This window comes from Ambystoma mexicanum, chromosome 14, assembly GCF_040938575.1.
Source record: "Ambystoma mexicanum isolate Mex_15411 chromosome 14, UKY_AmexF1_1, whole genome shotgun sequence".
NCBI classification, from domain to species: domain Eukaryota; kingdom Metazoa; phylum Chordata; class Amphibia; order Caudata; family Ambystomatidae; genus Ambystoma; species Ambystoma mexicanum.
In genome coordinates this window covers 513,158,723-513,173,465 of record NC_090940.1, presented here as the reverse complement: position 1 = coordinate 513,173,465, position 14,743 = coordinate 513,158,723, and the positions used below count along the sequence as shown (strand labels likewise).

The 14,743-nt window shown below is 48.1% G+C and overlaps 1 protein-coding gene across 1 annotated transcript in view; it reads right to left on the bottom strand.

Annotated features, from left to right (window-relative positions):
- Window positions 1–14,743, bottom strand: part of MOK (MOK protein kinase) — a 1,335,855-nt gene that overhangs the window by 1,036,615 nt on the left and 284,497 nt on the right. Inside the window, exon 3 of the mRNA XM_069637748.1 lies at window positions 588–677. Coding sequence (XP_069493849.1) covers window positions 588–677 — 90 coding nt within the window. The remainder of the gene's footprint in view (window positions 1–587; window positions 678–14,743) is intronic.

Genomic DNA, 14,743 nt, shown 5'->3' with positions numbered 1-14,743 from the left:
TGCTTTTATGCCAGAAATATATTCCTTAACCCCAGAGAAGGGCATATGTGGGCTATTGGATCCAGAACTGCATATAATCTCGAAACCCCAAAAGAGAGCCCTAATGAAGATTTTGATACCAGCATGGATGGTAATAGCAAAGAATTGGAAACAGAAGGATCCTCCCACTTGGTCGGAATGGATACACAAAATGTGGGACGTATTAGCAATGGCGTGGATCACATATAGAATACAAGGGGAGGCAGATAGGTTTCGATCAGATTGGGGAGAAGTGTTAAAATATTTAAAAAGCGATTATATGCAACAATGGTGCCCTCAAAATCTGAGGATTTTGGACTTGAACTGAATATACATGCAAAAGGATCAGACTTTTGATATCGAGGGGAGGAAGAATAGTTACGAAACGAGTTGGCAAAGACGCTGCGGGAACCAAAGGAGGGTGGGCCGTGGAGAGGGCAGTGGGAGGTGGGATTTTTAGGGGTGCAAACATTGTATCAATACCAATAAAAACATGTTTAAAAACATATAATTAATTACATGATTTTGCAATAGTTCACATATTGAAGACAATAAAACAATGTACTCACAAAATAACTTCCTGGAGTTGAAGAATATTTGGATGTGGGCTCAGTCGCCTCAATGCTTGTATTTCACGCAAATTATTCACTTGTTCAATACTGGCAGGCACACAAACATAAAAACAATACATGTTTAGGTGCAATGTATGCCTGAAATTGCAGATGACAACACTCATATTTTGATACACAGACTAGCCTGTATAACAATTGAATAAAAAAGGCTTTCTTACTTGATAAACTCTCATGAGTAATTCATAGAAATGCATTTATCAGGCAGTGGGTTTGGCAAAAGCAGTAATATTTCAATAGGTGGGGAGTCGATTACATTTGACACATTGTAGTAGGGAATCACTGACATATAGCCAAAGAGACATTCTGCCTAGATAAAACTCTTAGGGAAGGTAGGATCGCATGGGCAGCAGGTTTTGTAGACACTTTAGGGCAAATATTCAGAAATTAGCACAAATGAAAAAAGTGAGTGGGTGTGCTTTTTTCATCTGTACTAATTTCAGAGATGCAGAGATAACCAGCGGCAGTGCAAAATAAGCACTAGCCAGCCCCCTTGAATTTCATTTGACAAGGGTGAAGTTTTAAAGTTAAGTTGGATCACCGCTCTTTTGAAATAAAAAAAAAACATCACTGGACCCATTTGACTGCTCCAATTACCACCTGATCTTAGAGAGTCCTTTTCTGTTACACATTTTGGACAAAGCGACTATCTCCAATTTAGAGATTTTGTGGAACACAGCACATTGCTGTGTAAACACCAATCTGGTTTCCGCACAGAACATAGCACCGAAACTGCACGGATTCATTTAAAGGACATTTTGCACAAAGAAATGGAAATGGATAGTGCTGGTTTTCTTATGTTATTGGATTGATTGGCCACGTTTGATACCATAGATTATCGTATTTTGACAGAAATGAAAGAAGACCAGACAACAAGAAACTGGCTCTTGTCTTCTATAACAAATCTTTCTACAAGTGCGATACAAAATTTGAAATCTTTTGCTGCTGGTCAGACCTGTGGAGTTCCTCAGGACCCCTGTCTATCCCCACTGCTGCTCCATTTTTATATTGAACCGCTGCACAATGTGTTGGTAAAGTCTAATATGATATTTCATAATTATGCGGAAGACAGACAGATTGTGTTTTAAAACTTAGAAAAGCCTGAAAATACACAAACCTGCATCAAATCCGTGTTTAACTTAGCTGAATCAGGGATGCAGGGAATCAGGGATGCAAGAAACTCTGCTTAGCTCAAAACAAGCAAATAACGGAATTCATATTGGTTTGCTCACTGGGTTGCCCGTCATCCTGCTATCGGCTACAGGATGACAAGCAGTCCACGTCCCAAGCTATTGCAGTGCGTAGTACATCTCTGTATTACCTGATACTTTTGAGGCAGTTAACCCCTTTTTTACTGTCAGAAAACCTTATCACTATTACCCAGGCTATTATAGTTGCTAAAGTAGACTCCAGTAATGCCCTCTTTTTGGGGCAAACAAGAAAGTACTTCAACGTCTACAAATCCTTCATAATTCCGCAGATCATATTGTGACCAATACTCCTCAGAGGGGCGCACATCACCCATTGCTTAGGAAACTGCACTGGCTACCAATCGAGACAAGGGTAAAATGTAAAGCTTTGACCCAGATACATAAAACCCTGTTTGGTAAACCTGCCTATAAATGGCAGATCTGATATGTTGGTGTACCCCAAGGTGGTCATTAAGGTCTAATGTCAAATGTTTAATTTGTGTCCCATTTGTTAAGTGTTAGAGCATGGGGGCGTTCTGGAATTCTCTGCCGCTCAAACTAAATGGCTTAAAGCTCATTATTGTCTTTTAGAAAAAAAAACTGAAGACATTGCTCTTTAAGTTTCTCTTTCTTCATTCTTCTTTCGTTGGCTTAGTTTAATGCCCAACTAACATCTTCTAGAGCTTACATACCCATTGGGTGGTTAGTGTAGCCAAAAATACATTAAATGAAATAATATTTACCCCTAAGGGCTCCAACGTCAAAGCATATGACAAAGGTGAAAGGGGGCATCCCTGTCTTGTTCCTCTACGTACTACGTAACCTAAATGACACTGATATGTTTCCATTCACTATCACTTTAGCTGAATGGTTAGAGTACTGAGCTTCAATCCATTCTATCCAAGTCTGGCGCATACCTACTTTCTTCAATACTGCCATCATAAATGACTAGCTCGCTTGATCAAATACCTTCTCAGAGTGCAAAGACAACATATTCGAGCCAGATGTCTTAACAGCGGGTGAAGTAATTAAGTCCAGTGTTTCTGAGGTTATTTGTGTCCTGCCGATTTCGTACAAATCCAACTTGGTCAAAATGAATTAATTTGGGGAGCAGTGTATCCAGTCTCGATGTCAATATTTCAATAACAAATGTGGCTTTTAAAATTCAACAAAGAAATTGGTTGCTACGACGAACATAATACTCAGTGCTTCCCTTCCTTAGGGAGTACTCCTATCAAGACTTCAAGAAGAGTCACTGGGATACTCTTTTGCCCCAAGATCTCATTATACAATTTAGCCAAGAAAGGGGACATGAACCGTGGTGATGTGATTTTTATCACACCTACCTCCAGAGCTTTCCCTCCACCCTGAATGGACTGTCCAAGAGCCCTGCAGCAGGGGCTGTGCTATGAGTAGGGGCAGGGAAAAGCATGTACCTGTGATCTGTGCCTGTGTCTTGGCAGATCCTAGGTGACCACCTGGTAAATGGGAGCAGGCAATCTTTAGGACCATTCTCTTATGACTTTTAGGCACCATATTATGAGATCTAGAAGTACCCTCGGGACTAAGATTGCTTCTATAAAGTAGTTGTGTCTTTAAAAAAAAACAACGGTCCCCCTTTCTGTCTTCCCTCTCCTTCAGATACTACATGCAGGAAAGCTTCTGTTAACAAGGGGTCATTCCTTTGGGCAAATGCTAACTCAGGAATTATTTCAGTTTCTTCACCCAGGGTCTTTGGTGGTACTGTCTTAGATGTTGTTTGGAGATCTTCATCTGCCTCCCCTAAGCTTTCCCCCCTCTCTCAGTCATATCTGTTTTCCTGATTTCTTGCATTTTGGGAAACAAAGCCCTCTTTTCAGAATTCCATGTGCTACTTTCTCTCCTACCTTTATTTAATATGCCTCTTACCCACTATTTTTAATCAAGATCTTTACATCACCTCTATAGTCAGGGTCTATGACGCATGCTGAGACATGCAGGCCATATCGCCAAGCTAGGCTCGACTTGGATGCCAACCTAATGTAAGTACCTGTGGGGGTACTAGAACTATATCAGTGGGTGTTAATATCCTGTCTCTGGGTGGAATAAATTATCCCCTGCTACTGCATTAAGTCAAACCCAATAGAATTTTCTGTAGCTACTCATGGATCAGAGGCTTGGTTATTATGTTTTTCAAACCTGAGGGTTCTCCGCTTTGTGTCAACTGAGCTCGATCCCACTCCTGACACCATGTATGAGGAGCCAGGAATGAGATGCGGACACATAGTGTCAGAATCCGAGTCCTCGGATTCTTGACTTACGTGTTCGTTTCTTGTTGTTTTTTTCTGGTGTTTACAGGCTTCTTCTTCTTGGAGGTGCGGGTCGTGTAAAGGTACGGTTGTGTTTCCGCTGAATCCAGTCTGCAGGCAGGTAGCGAGCGTTGAAGTCCGAGGCTCCAGCCTGCGGGGGAGCCGTGGAGTCGGGGCGCGTTCAAAGTTCCAGGGAGGATCCGGGAAGGGTCTCGGACAGGGGAAGACTAAACCGGAAATGGCCAAAAAACGGCTTGCGCGACTCTGCTGAAGCAGAGGTAGCGGGGCCGCTCAGGAAGGGAGCAGGAAAATGGTGCCTTACTGGGAACGAAGGCAAAAACGAGGACAGGGAAGTTAGATACACAACTTGCCGGGACGAGGAGTACAGACAAGTGTTGCGTTGAGATGCGCCGAACCACGGGGCATGTCTGTTTTCAAGGAAGCATGAGACAGGATCAGAAAGACTAGACTGTGCAGTTTCATGGCGTCGGCCATGTTAGGAGGGTTCGAGTTAGTTGCAATAGTCAAGGTCTAAGGGACCAAACCATCAAGAAGGGTCGGAATTGCTGATTCATGGCACAGAGCTCATAGCTCTGGCTATACACTTTTATTCAAAAGAAAAATGGGTTGGTAAATGCCTATACACTAAGAGGTAATTCCCTACCTCAACCAAAAGCTAAAGGTCTGTCCCGTCTCAAGATGTTCAGAACAAAACGTTCTGTGTCTGAAATCTTATTCTAGCCCTCACGCTCTGCAAGTAACTCTAATGTGATAAGGTTAAGTTCTTTGGGCTTGAAAGGGCACAAATGTTCAAGATCAAATGAAAAATGTAACTCCAACACAAAGGTTCACAGATCCAGTGGACGGCTCCCTTTCATAGGTTTCTCTTCACCAACACTATGAATCAATTACACAACCAAAGTTCTTTATAGCCCAAGAGGATAACTCCTTTCCCTTCTCGGGACTCACCGGCTCTCCTTGGCGTTCTCCAGCTCTTCTGCAGTAAATGGATTGCCGTGTTGCAGGGTCCTGCTTTCCTTTCATGGGTTTGATGGCTTTGCTCAGTGCTCCCACATCCTTCGTGGCTCGCGCCTTGCTATGAATCCCTTCTCTGTGCTCAGGCGGCTTCGGTACTGCTGCTCCAGGGGCCGCCAGGGAGACTTCTCTCTTCTTCCTGTAGCTGCTCTGATACGGCAAAATAGCCCCTGCAGTCTTCCTTCCTTCACTGTCCCCTGTGCTGGTTGGCTCCACCATCTGCTTTGAGGCTCAGTTGTTCCTTGTCCACACCGAGAGGACAAAGCTTTCCTAGGCAGCGTCTCTACTCACCATGCGGATTGGGATTTTAAAATGTCCTGGCACCTATCAAAGGTTTGCAACACTAGAGAGCATGATGTGCTTCTCAGTCTCACTGATTTTCATTACTCCATTCAGTCTCCTTGTCCCAGTATTTCTATGCATATGGGATTGATAGGCATTTCTTGGTAGCTTACTCATGGAGTATTGAAAAATATTATTAATAAATTTGGTGGAGGTTTAAAGAGAACAATCACAGTAGGCCATACAGGCTTAAAATATGGAGGGGACTTGCCCAAAAAAGGAAAGGGAGCTATAAGCTCTCACCTGACAATGCCATGTCATCCCACCGAGGGTTGCCTCCCGCCATGTGGTCCTGCCACCACTCTTATTACCTATTATAATATAGCCTAACTGTGTAAGGTAGCCTTACTCTGCCTTTAGCCCAGTTGTGTTAGTCACCCATATCTCGCATTTACTCTAATTATTTAAAGGTAACTACCTTGCTTTTAGCCCAATTGTGTTTGTCAGCCTTATTTCGCATTTAGCATAATTGTGTGGGTAACTGTACCTTGTTTTTAGCCTATTTGTGTTAGCCATATCTCACATTTAGCCTATTTGTGTAAGGTAACTTTACCTCGCTTTTGGCCTATTTGTGTGCATCAGCCATATCTTGCATTTATCATAGTTGTATAAGGTAGTCATATTTTGAATTTAGCCTATTTGTGTAAGGTAGCCTTACCTTGCTTCTAGCTCATTTTTGTTAGTCGGCCATGTCTCACATTTGGCCTAGTTGTGTACGGTAGATATACCTTGCTTTGGTACTTTTGTGTTGGTCAGCCATATCTTACATTAAGCCCAATTATGTAAAGTACATAGATGGAACCCAGGATGTAGATGTTGTTTGTATGATTTATGATATGATAGTTTAGTTATATAGGGCATATACACAATGTGTTTCAAAGAGCTTCAAGGCGGGAACAAGGGAAAATACAATGACATTCTTACAGGACATGAACAGTAAGAATGTGAAATTAACTATCGTACTCGGCCTGACGACATTTCAGATAGTGCAAGAGCTCAGACAAAGATAAGGAAGGGAGGGGGAGAGTGGGAAGGAAATGGAAACAGACAGGCAACTACAATACTAGGCCTGACAACATTTCTGGTAGAGCCGAAGAAAAACAAAAGTTGAAGGCGAGGGGTGCAGAAAGGGAGGGGAGGAACAAAACAAGCGACTATCGTACTAAGCCTGTCGACATTTCAGATAGTGCTGGAGGGCGGGAGGAGACAGACAAGGTTGCTATCATACTAGGTCCAGGGACAAATCTGATAGAATAAGTGCATAGAAGAAAGTAAGGGGAGGAGGGGACAAGATAGGAAAAGGGAGAAAGGGAGAGGAGTAGAGAACAGAGAGTAAGCAGTCAAAAAGAGTGGAGAAGCAAGAGGGCAGAGTGAATACAATTGCATAAGTCAGTAGCAACACATAGGACCTCATTACACAGATGGCGGTAAGGCTTTACCGGTACCGGTAAGGGTACCAGTGCTGGTGAACCCTTACCGACTTACTACGAGGTCCCTTTGTGGGACCCTACCTTAACGGCTGGTTTTACCAGCCATTAAGGACGGGACCCGCAAAGGGACCTTGGAGGTAATTACAGTACCGCAATTTGCAGTACCGTAATTACCACCTTCCCCATTCCCATTGAGCCCTATGGGCGCATAAATGGGAATGGGGAAGTGCCATGGTGAATGGGGAATTACTGCCCCCAAACACCATGGAATAGGGCGGTAATTACGCCATTCACCATGGCGGACTCGGTAAAATAATAGGTGGCAACCATGGCGCTAAGAGCGCCATGGTTACCGCCATCCGTGTAATGAGGCCCATAATGTTGCAAGCCAAGAAACAAGATGAAGATGGCAACAGCATGATTCAGGGCCACCATGAGTACAAGATGCAAAGAAAGTTCAGCATGAGAGTTAAGAAAGGGTGATGCACCGTGAATCAATGAAGTCCATAAAAGTCAAATCCAGCACTGGCCACACGACAGTCATGGTGAAACCAGAATGCATCAGGACAGACTCCTGCAGAAGTAGGCTGGAGGGGGTGAGGGGGCACACAGAACATCACGGGGGTACCAGGGAGGAGGGGGGGAGTGGCCTGCAGGGACAGAGGGAGTAAACACATGGTGGTGCATGCTTACCTGCTGCCTGAACAGGGGTTTGGGCCCTGGGTCCTCCTGGTCCAAACAGGAATTGCCCTTTTCTTCATCTGCCCTGCGCTTCGGACAACCCGGGCGAGAGACGCCCTTGATCTAAGAGTTAAGAGCAGGAAGGAAGAGGCAGGGCTAAGAAGGTGGGTGGTGCTTAGGCCAGGTGACCTAGATCCACTTGCACCTGCTCCCCATCTGCAAAGGAAAAGTCGCTGGAGGACTCCTTAAGTAGTGAAAATAGCGGCAACCAGGAAGGCACCAGGTGGACGGGGCTTGCTTAGTGGTGAAAAAGAGCGCCAAGCAGGAAGGCACCAGGTGGGCGGGGCCTGGGCCAGGTGACCTAGATTCACTTCCACCTGCTCCCCACCTGCAAAGGAAAAGAAGCTGGAGGACTCCATAAGTAGGGAAAAGAGCGGCAAGCAGGAAGGCACCATGTGGGCGGGGCTTGCTAAGTGGGGAAACGAGTGGCAATCAGGAAGGTACAAGGTGGGCGGGGCTTGCTAAGTGGGGAAAAGAGCAGCAACCAGGAAGGCACCAGATGGGCGGGGCCTAGGCCAGGTGACCTAGATCCACTTGCACCCGCTCCCCATCTGCAAAGGAAACAAGGCTGGAGGACTCCTTAAGTAGGGAAAAGAGCGGCAACCAGGAATGGACCAGGTGGGCGGGGCTGGCTAAGGGGGGGAAAAGAGCGGCAACCAGGAAGGCACCAGGTGGGCAGAGCCTGCTAAGTGGGGAAAAGAACGGCAACCAGGAAAGCACCAGGTGGGCAGGGTTTAGGCCAGGTGACCTAGATCCACTTGCACCTGCTCCCCATCAGCTAACCCATTTTCTCCTGCCGCACACTGCTCCTTCGTAACCTAGGGAAGGCACAGGCTCCTTCCACACACCCTGCACTTCTATATAACACAAACATGATTGCACAACATCTCTGCCCTTTCTCCCACTTAATTCTGTTTCCTTAAACACAATCCAACCCTGTTAAGTTCATAGTATACCTCTGCTGCGACATGGGTGACTAGCAGGGTCTTGGCCACCCTCACATATCTTTAATGGCTGAAATGCACACACGTATAATAGCACCTCCCAATTTCCCCAAATGTGGACTCCGGTCCCACCGAGAGCGTTCAACAAATCAGCACTTTGGCACCATAATTATGGTGAAAACCGCTATACAAATGTCAAAACTAATGAATGAACTTTGCAACAGTAAAGAGCAGGCAACAACCCCTGCAACAGGCAACTACTCTCAATTGCAAACACAGGAGAGGTGTACCAATGTCACATTATACTTTTATTGGTAGTCCACTGCTCACACCATACAGTAATTCATGGTGTAATCCATGGTGAGTATTAAAAGACATGTACATGGGGGTGCTCGCAAGCTCGCGAACAAGATGGCCGGTAACTGCTCCATGAGGCACTGGAATAGGGGGAGGCCATACACAGTTGGCGCCAAGCGCAACCATGCCATATTGCTGTGAAGTGACGTGACCCTGTGAGACCCCTGCGTGCCGACTGGGTGCCTGCTCCTTAAATCCTGAGGACCCTGATGCTGCCATAGGAAAGACGGCTGGTGGTGGTGTGTGACCCTGCGGGCCTGAGGGGGGAAAGCGGTAAGGGCCTATGCTCCAGCGGGGAGTTTTGAGAGAGGTGGAGCCGGATGACCAGAGCCGCTATGGAGGGACGGCTTGTGGGATGAGCAAAACCTCCGCTGTGTGCCGGTGAAGTAGTTAGGCTCCCGACGGACCGCTCCATGGGACCAACTGCATTGGAGAACTGAGCTTGGAGCTGGAGCAGAGCTCTTCCCAGGATCTCCGCTCCGGTGAATGGACTTCCCCACTGCCTGGAGCTGCTGGGGACTACTGAAGATTGCAGAGGCTCATTTATGAAATCCCTGCAGTGGAGGGCCCCGTCGGCGACATACAGCATAAGTGGATTATGGGGGTGAGCAAAGAACGGAGATATCATTACTGGCCCAGAGGCCCCAGCAGCCTACCTATGCTTGCTGCGGCCTCCCTGTGTGGTCCTCGTCAGCCCATCTGAAAATCGCCAGTACTGCTGCTCACCCGCTGTACAGGCTGCATGCCAACTTCCAAATTCAAGCTAGTGTGAGACACTGGGCTGTTTCATTTTTGATTTGGTGACTGTTGGATGCATTTTGGTGGGATCCTGGACAGTGAGTACTGCTTGGGCAGGGGACTACACACTCTGCCCTGTCTACCTCGTGTGGATGCAGTGACGAGTTGGCAGCCACTCACGGTGCTGTAGGAAAAAGCATCTGGAGTGCCCCTGAGTGCGGCCCCGCTCAGTTGCAGAGCATGCTACACATGGCGAAGGGCAATAAACGGCAGTCCTGGTTGCCTTTTGACCAGAAAGAGGGCTTGGGCGATGGGGGTGAAAAGATGCTGTCTCCCTGGGAAACACTGGATAAACCTGGCCCGGCTCATAGGGGGGAGGGGGAGCACAGCCCTGGTGGTGGCTTGCAGGCCTCGGATCTTGGAGTAGTGCTGGCAGAAATGCAGTCATGGTTTGCTTCCATTAATACCAAGCAACGTTCATGTGGTCGGGATCCAGGAATCAGTGCCACAACGCAACATGGAGGTCTTTAAGGAGAAACTTATCCAGGAAGTGTTGCAGTCCCCTTCACTGTCCTTGCAGGTTCGGGTTGAGCGGGCACACAGGATATCACAGGTGGACCCTAAGCCAGGCCAAAGCTTTCGCCCGGTTATAGCTTGCCTGATGAATTGGGAGACAGTCCTTAGAAAAGCCTGCAAAGTGGGAGATTTGTAATATGAGGGAGCCTGGGTCTCGTTCTATCCAGACTTCACCACAACTGTCCAGCAGGCTCGCCTCTCCTTTCTGGCAGCAAAGCGTGCCCTTCGAGACCGCAGCCTACAGTATGCTATGCTATATCCATCCAGGCGAAAGGTCCTACATGGGATAATGCCCACTTTTTGTTACGCTCACCTGTTCTCTGCGGAGGCGTTGGGGCATGGTTGCAGCCCTCCAGGGGGTGAGGTCGCTCAGGTCCGACTTCGCCCTCTGCGCTTATGTGGTGACTGGTGTTAATAGGTGGTGCTGCTCGGGACTGCTCCTGTGTGGAGAATAGGGGGCGTGAGTATGCCAGCTTGTGCGCCCGATTCCCTTCCAGTCCCCTTCTCCGAAACCGTGGTACCCGTGGGATGTGCTGTCCCAGGAAAGCTCACCTGTTCATTAGTTTTGTTGAGCACTCCTTCCTGCTGTTTGTGGCAGAGGCGCTTGTATGATATGGACCGAGTTCCTTCACTGGTCCCTTGCACGTGGTAGTCCAGTCCTGCTGCGACTAAGCCACTATACTTCAGGTAAGTGTTCCCGTTTGCCTTTGTCTTTCCTCCTCTGTTTTTGTTGTATTGTAAAGTGTGTTGTCTTGTATTGCCGTCCATTCCACTTTTGATGTTTGCTCTTTTGCTTTCTTCCCTTGCAGGTGATGTTGCCGGCCGGGCAGAAGCTGCGGTGCTCGAGGCAGCAGCCGGAGGGAATGAGGAACGAAGCTGCAGCGGTAGAGTAGCTGGTAAGTTGTTAACTATGTGGTGCGCTGGGTTCAAATGTGGCGCGGCTCTAGGACAGATGTTCTAACCTTGTCTTTCTTTTTCCTCACAGGGTCCGAGATCGTGGATGCGGAGTGCGGTGTCAGTATCAAGATCACTGGATGTAAGGAGATGAGTCTGCAGATGATGCGATGAAGCACCAGTTTCCTGGAGGTGAGAATGCAGGAGAACGCCTGGTTTCAAAGGTAAGTAAACTGGTCCAAGACGCGGTGAGCGTCACGTTGCACGCGAGTGCACAGTAACATGAAGCACCGGCCTTAAAGATGGAGCAGCTTATATAGCTGAGCTTCTGAAGTCACGCCCACCAGGTTCAGTCTGCCTTCCACACCCTGCCACAGCCGATGAGTCAGCACATGAAGCCCAGGCCTAGGGAGCCACACCCGTGAGTCAGCACATGAGGATGTTCTCTGGAATAAAGGCTTTCAGCTCCTGGAAAGTTCTTGTAAAATAAAAGCACTCCCGCACAGAAATAAAGTAAAATTACTCCTGCACTGAAATAAAGTGTTCCTGCTCACAGCAAGGGCCCTGTGTTTATGGGTCACAAAGGGACATAAAGTGAGTCAAGTGACCCATTGCACCATCATTAGATGGTGTGGTTTCTGTGTTTTGGGGCTTTTGGCCATGACACTTTTTCACTGATCCTGGAGCAGTCCACGACTTCCTGGAAGCCTTGCCGAAAGACTATGCTTATGTTGCAATTATGTATGATATGATATATGGCATTTATAACACGCCTATACACAAGTATTTCAAGGCGAGATAAGGCAAGGGAGGACAGAGACAACGATCTTACTTGGCCAAGTGGCATTGAGATTGCGCAAGTGCAGGGGAGAGGGGAGAAGTGCCAGGGGAGGGGGAGGAGGGCAGTGTTGTACATGGGATCAAAACAATAAGAAAGTGCGGCCAGCAGTTTGCAGGTGCAAGGGTAAGTGCAGACAGGGGGTGTCCAATAAGTGCAGGTAGGGGACTGTAGGGTTGCAGATACAGACCCAAGGGCAAAGGTTGCCAGGAGGCAGTGCGGGTGTGCAACTGGGCGGGCAGAGACCTGGGCCCGAAATCAGGGGTTAGCCAGGTGACCAGTGCAGTATCAGACAACAGATCAGCAGGGGAGAGGAAGAGAGAACGCAGAAGCAAAGAGGACGGTCTTTACCAGCTGCACCTCCTCAGAGGTATTCTTCCTTTCCTCTCCTTCCCCCAGAAGCTCACTGTCTCCAGAGCTCTGGTTCTCTCTAGGCTGGACTATTGCAACAGCCTCTTTCTAAATCTGCTGCTTCTACTCTCCACTTTCTGCAACCCATCCAGAACAGGACTGCAAGCCTTGTCCTTGGCGTCAAGCCCAGGGATCGTATCTCTCCAGGACTGAAATCTCTGCACTGGCTCCCAGTGACTGCGAGGATTAAGTTCAAAACCCTCTGCATTGTCCACAAGGCCTTCTGGGGCCTGGGGCCTCAATACCTTCAACTCTCTCTACCTGAATATCGTCCTTCTCGAGCTCTTCGCTCACCTGCCTCCAACTCCCTCAGGGTCAGTCGCTACTCCAAGCAATGAGTTGGTGGTAGATCTTTCCTCGGCTGGGGTCTCCCTCTGGAACAGCCTCCCTGCCTCCCTGAAACCTGAGGAGAATCATCTCTGGTTCCGGAAGCCCTTCAAAACCTTTCTCTTTGCTTCTGCTTTTTCGCCTCCTCTCCCCTGCTGACTTCCTGGCTGAAACTGAAACTGCACTGGTTACCTGGCCACCCCCGGATCTCGGGCCCAGGTCCCCTCCTCCACCAGTCACACACCTGCACTACCTTCCTGGCAACCCCTGCACTTGGGGACCTTTTTCTGTATCCCTACAGTCCCACTACCAGCACTTGACACCTGATATCTGCACTTACCCTTACACTTGCCACCAGCTGGCCATTCTTTACTTATTGTTTATTTATTCTTTTATCCCATGTACCACACATTCCCCCCCTCTGCCTTCCCAGGCACGTGCACGATCTGAATGACACCTTTTCCTAGTAGGATTGTTGTCCGTCTTCCCTCTGTTCCTCAGCCCTTGCCTCGTCACGCCTTGAAACACTTGTGTATAGGCACGTTATAAATGCCATATCATATCAGATCATATATCAAGACAGCAATGTCATCAGTGGGTTATGAAGAGGCTAGGGCCGGGTTGAGGGGGGCTCTGGACTGGTTCAACAACTTGGCCGACCGCAAGGTCAAATACCAGGCACGTCCGGTGATGGCGAAGTGATATGGGGAGGAAAGTAGGCTGGGTCGCTTACTGGCTGCAATGTTGACACAGGAAGGAGGGGCCTCTGATATCGCAGCAATACGCAGATCGGACGTGTGTGTGGTAGTGGAGACCGACGCCATCCTTGATGCTTTTTGAGAGTATTTTGTATGTGTGTGAAAGTCACAGGGACCCCTGGCCGCTGGTGACTTAGCTGAATACTTGGAGGAGGCAGCATCACTACCGAAGTACGCCCAGAGGTGGCTGAGTTGCTGGCTAAGCTGATTACAGTAAATTACATCCTGGTGGCTGCCTGCTCGCTTCCCACGGCTAAGGCTCCTTGGTCTGATTGCATAACAGCAGAATTTTATAAGGCGTTGGGGCCGAAGGCCACTAAGTACATGGTCGGAGTTTGGGAGCAGTACTGGGCTTGGGCAGCTGTCCCCTACAATGTGCAAGGCTGTGGTGATATTAATCCTAAAAGATGGCAAGGACCCCTCAGAGTGTGCTTCGTACCGGGCGATATCCCTTATTAATATAGATACCAAGATATTGCTAAGGTCCTGGCGGACAGACTGCTTCCTGACGGACAGACTGCTCCCGTTCATTCAAGAATGATTCACACGGACCACTCCGGGTTCATCCTGGGGAGGTCAAACTCGATGAACCTCTGCCGGCTGTTCATTGTAATAGCTCAAATAGATCCTAACGTGCAGGCAGTCACGGCCTTACTCAATATAGAAAAGGCGTTGGACTCAGTTGAGTGGGGTTACCTTTTTGAGGTGTTGAGGGCGGTGGGAGTCCTGGAGCCCTTTCTGGCAGGAGTGAAACTTCTGTGTACCGGCGTGACAGCTAAGGTTGGGTTGTTTGGGAAGCACTCTGTGGCCTTTGACCTGGACCATGGCACTTGGCAGGGGTGCCGGCTATCTCAGTTACTTTTTGCTTCGGCGATAGAACCTCTGGTGCCAGGCTGCAGAACTTCCATCTGTGACGTGGCTTAGCAATGGGGGGGAGCAAGGAGATGGTGTCGGCATACGCTGATGATGCGATTTTATATTTCAAGGAACCCGGGGTAAACCTGCATCCCTTGTCGCAAGAAGATGCCGTATTTGGTCAACACTCCGGTCTCTGTGTCAACTGGTCCAAATCTATACTATTTCCGCTTAATGAGGCTACAGTTAGGCCAGCTGATGTTGGAGAGTATAGGTGGGAGCAATTGTCAGTCAAGTATTTGGGTATATGAGTCAGCAGGAACTCCCGGTCCCTGGTGGAGGATAATCACTTGAAATACCTGCAGGCCCTGA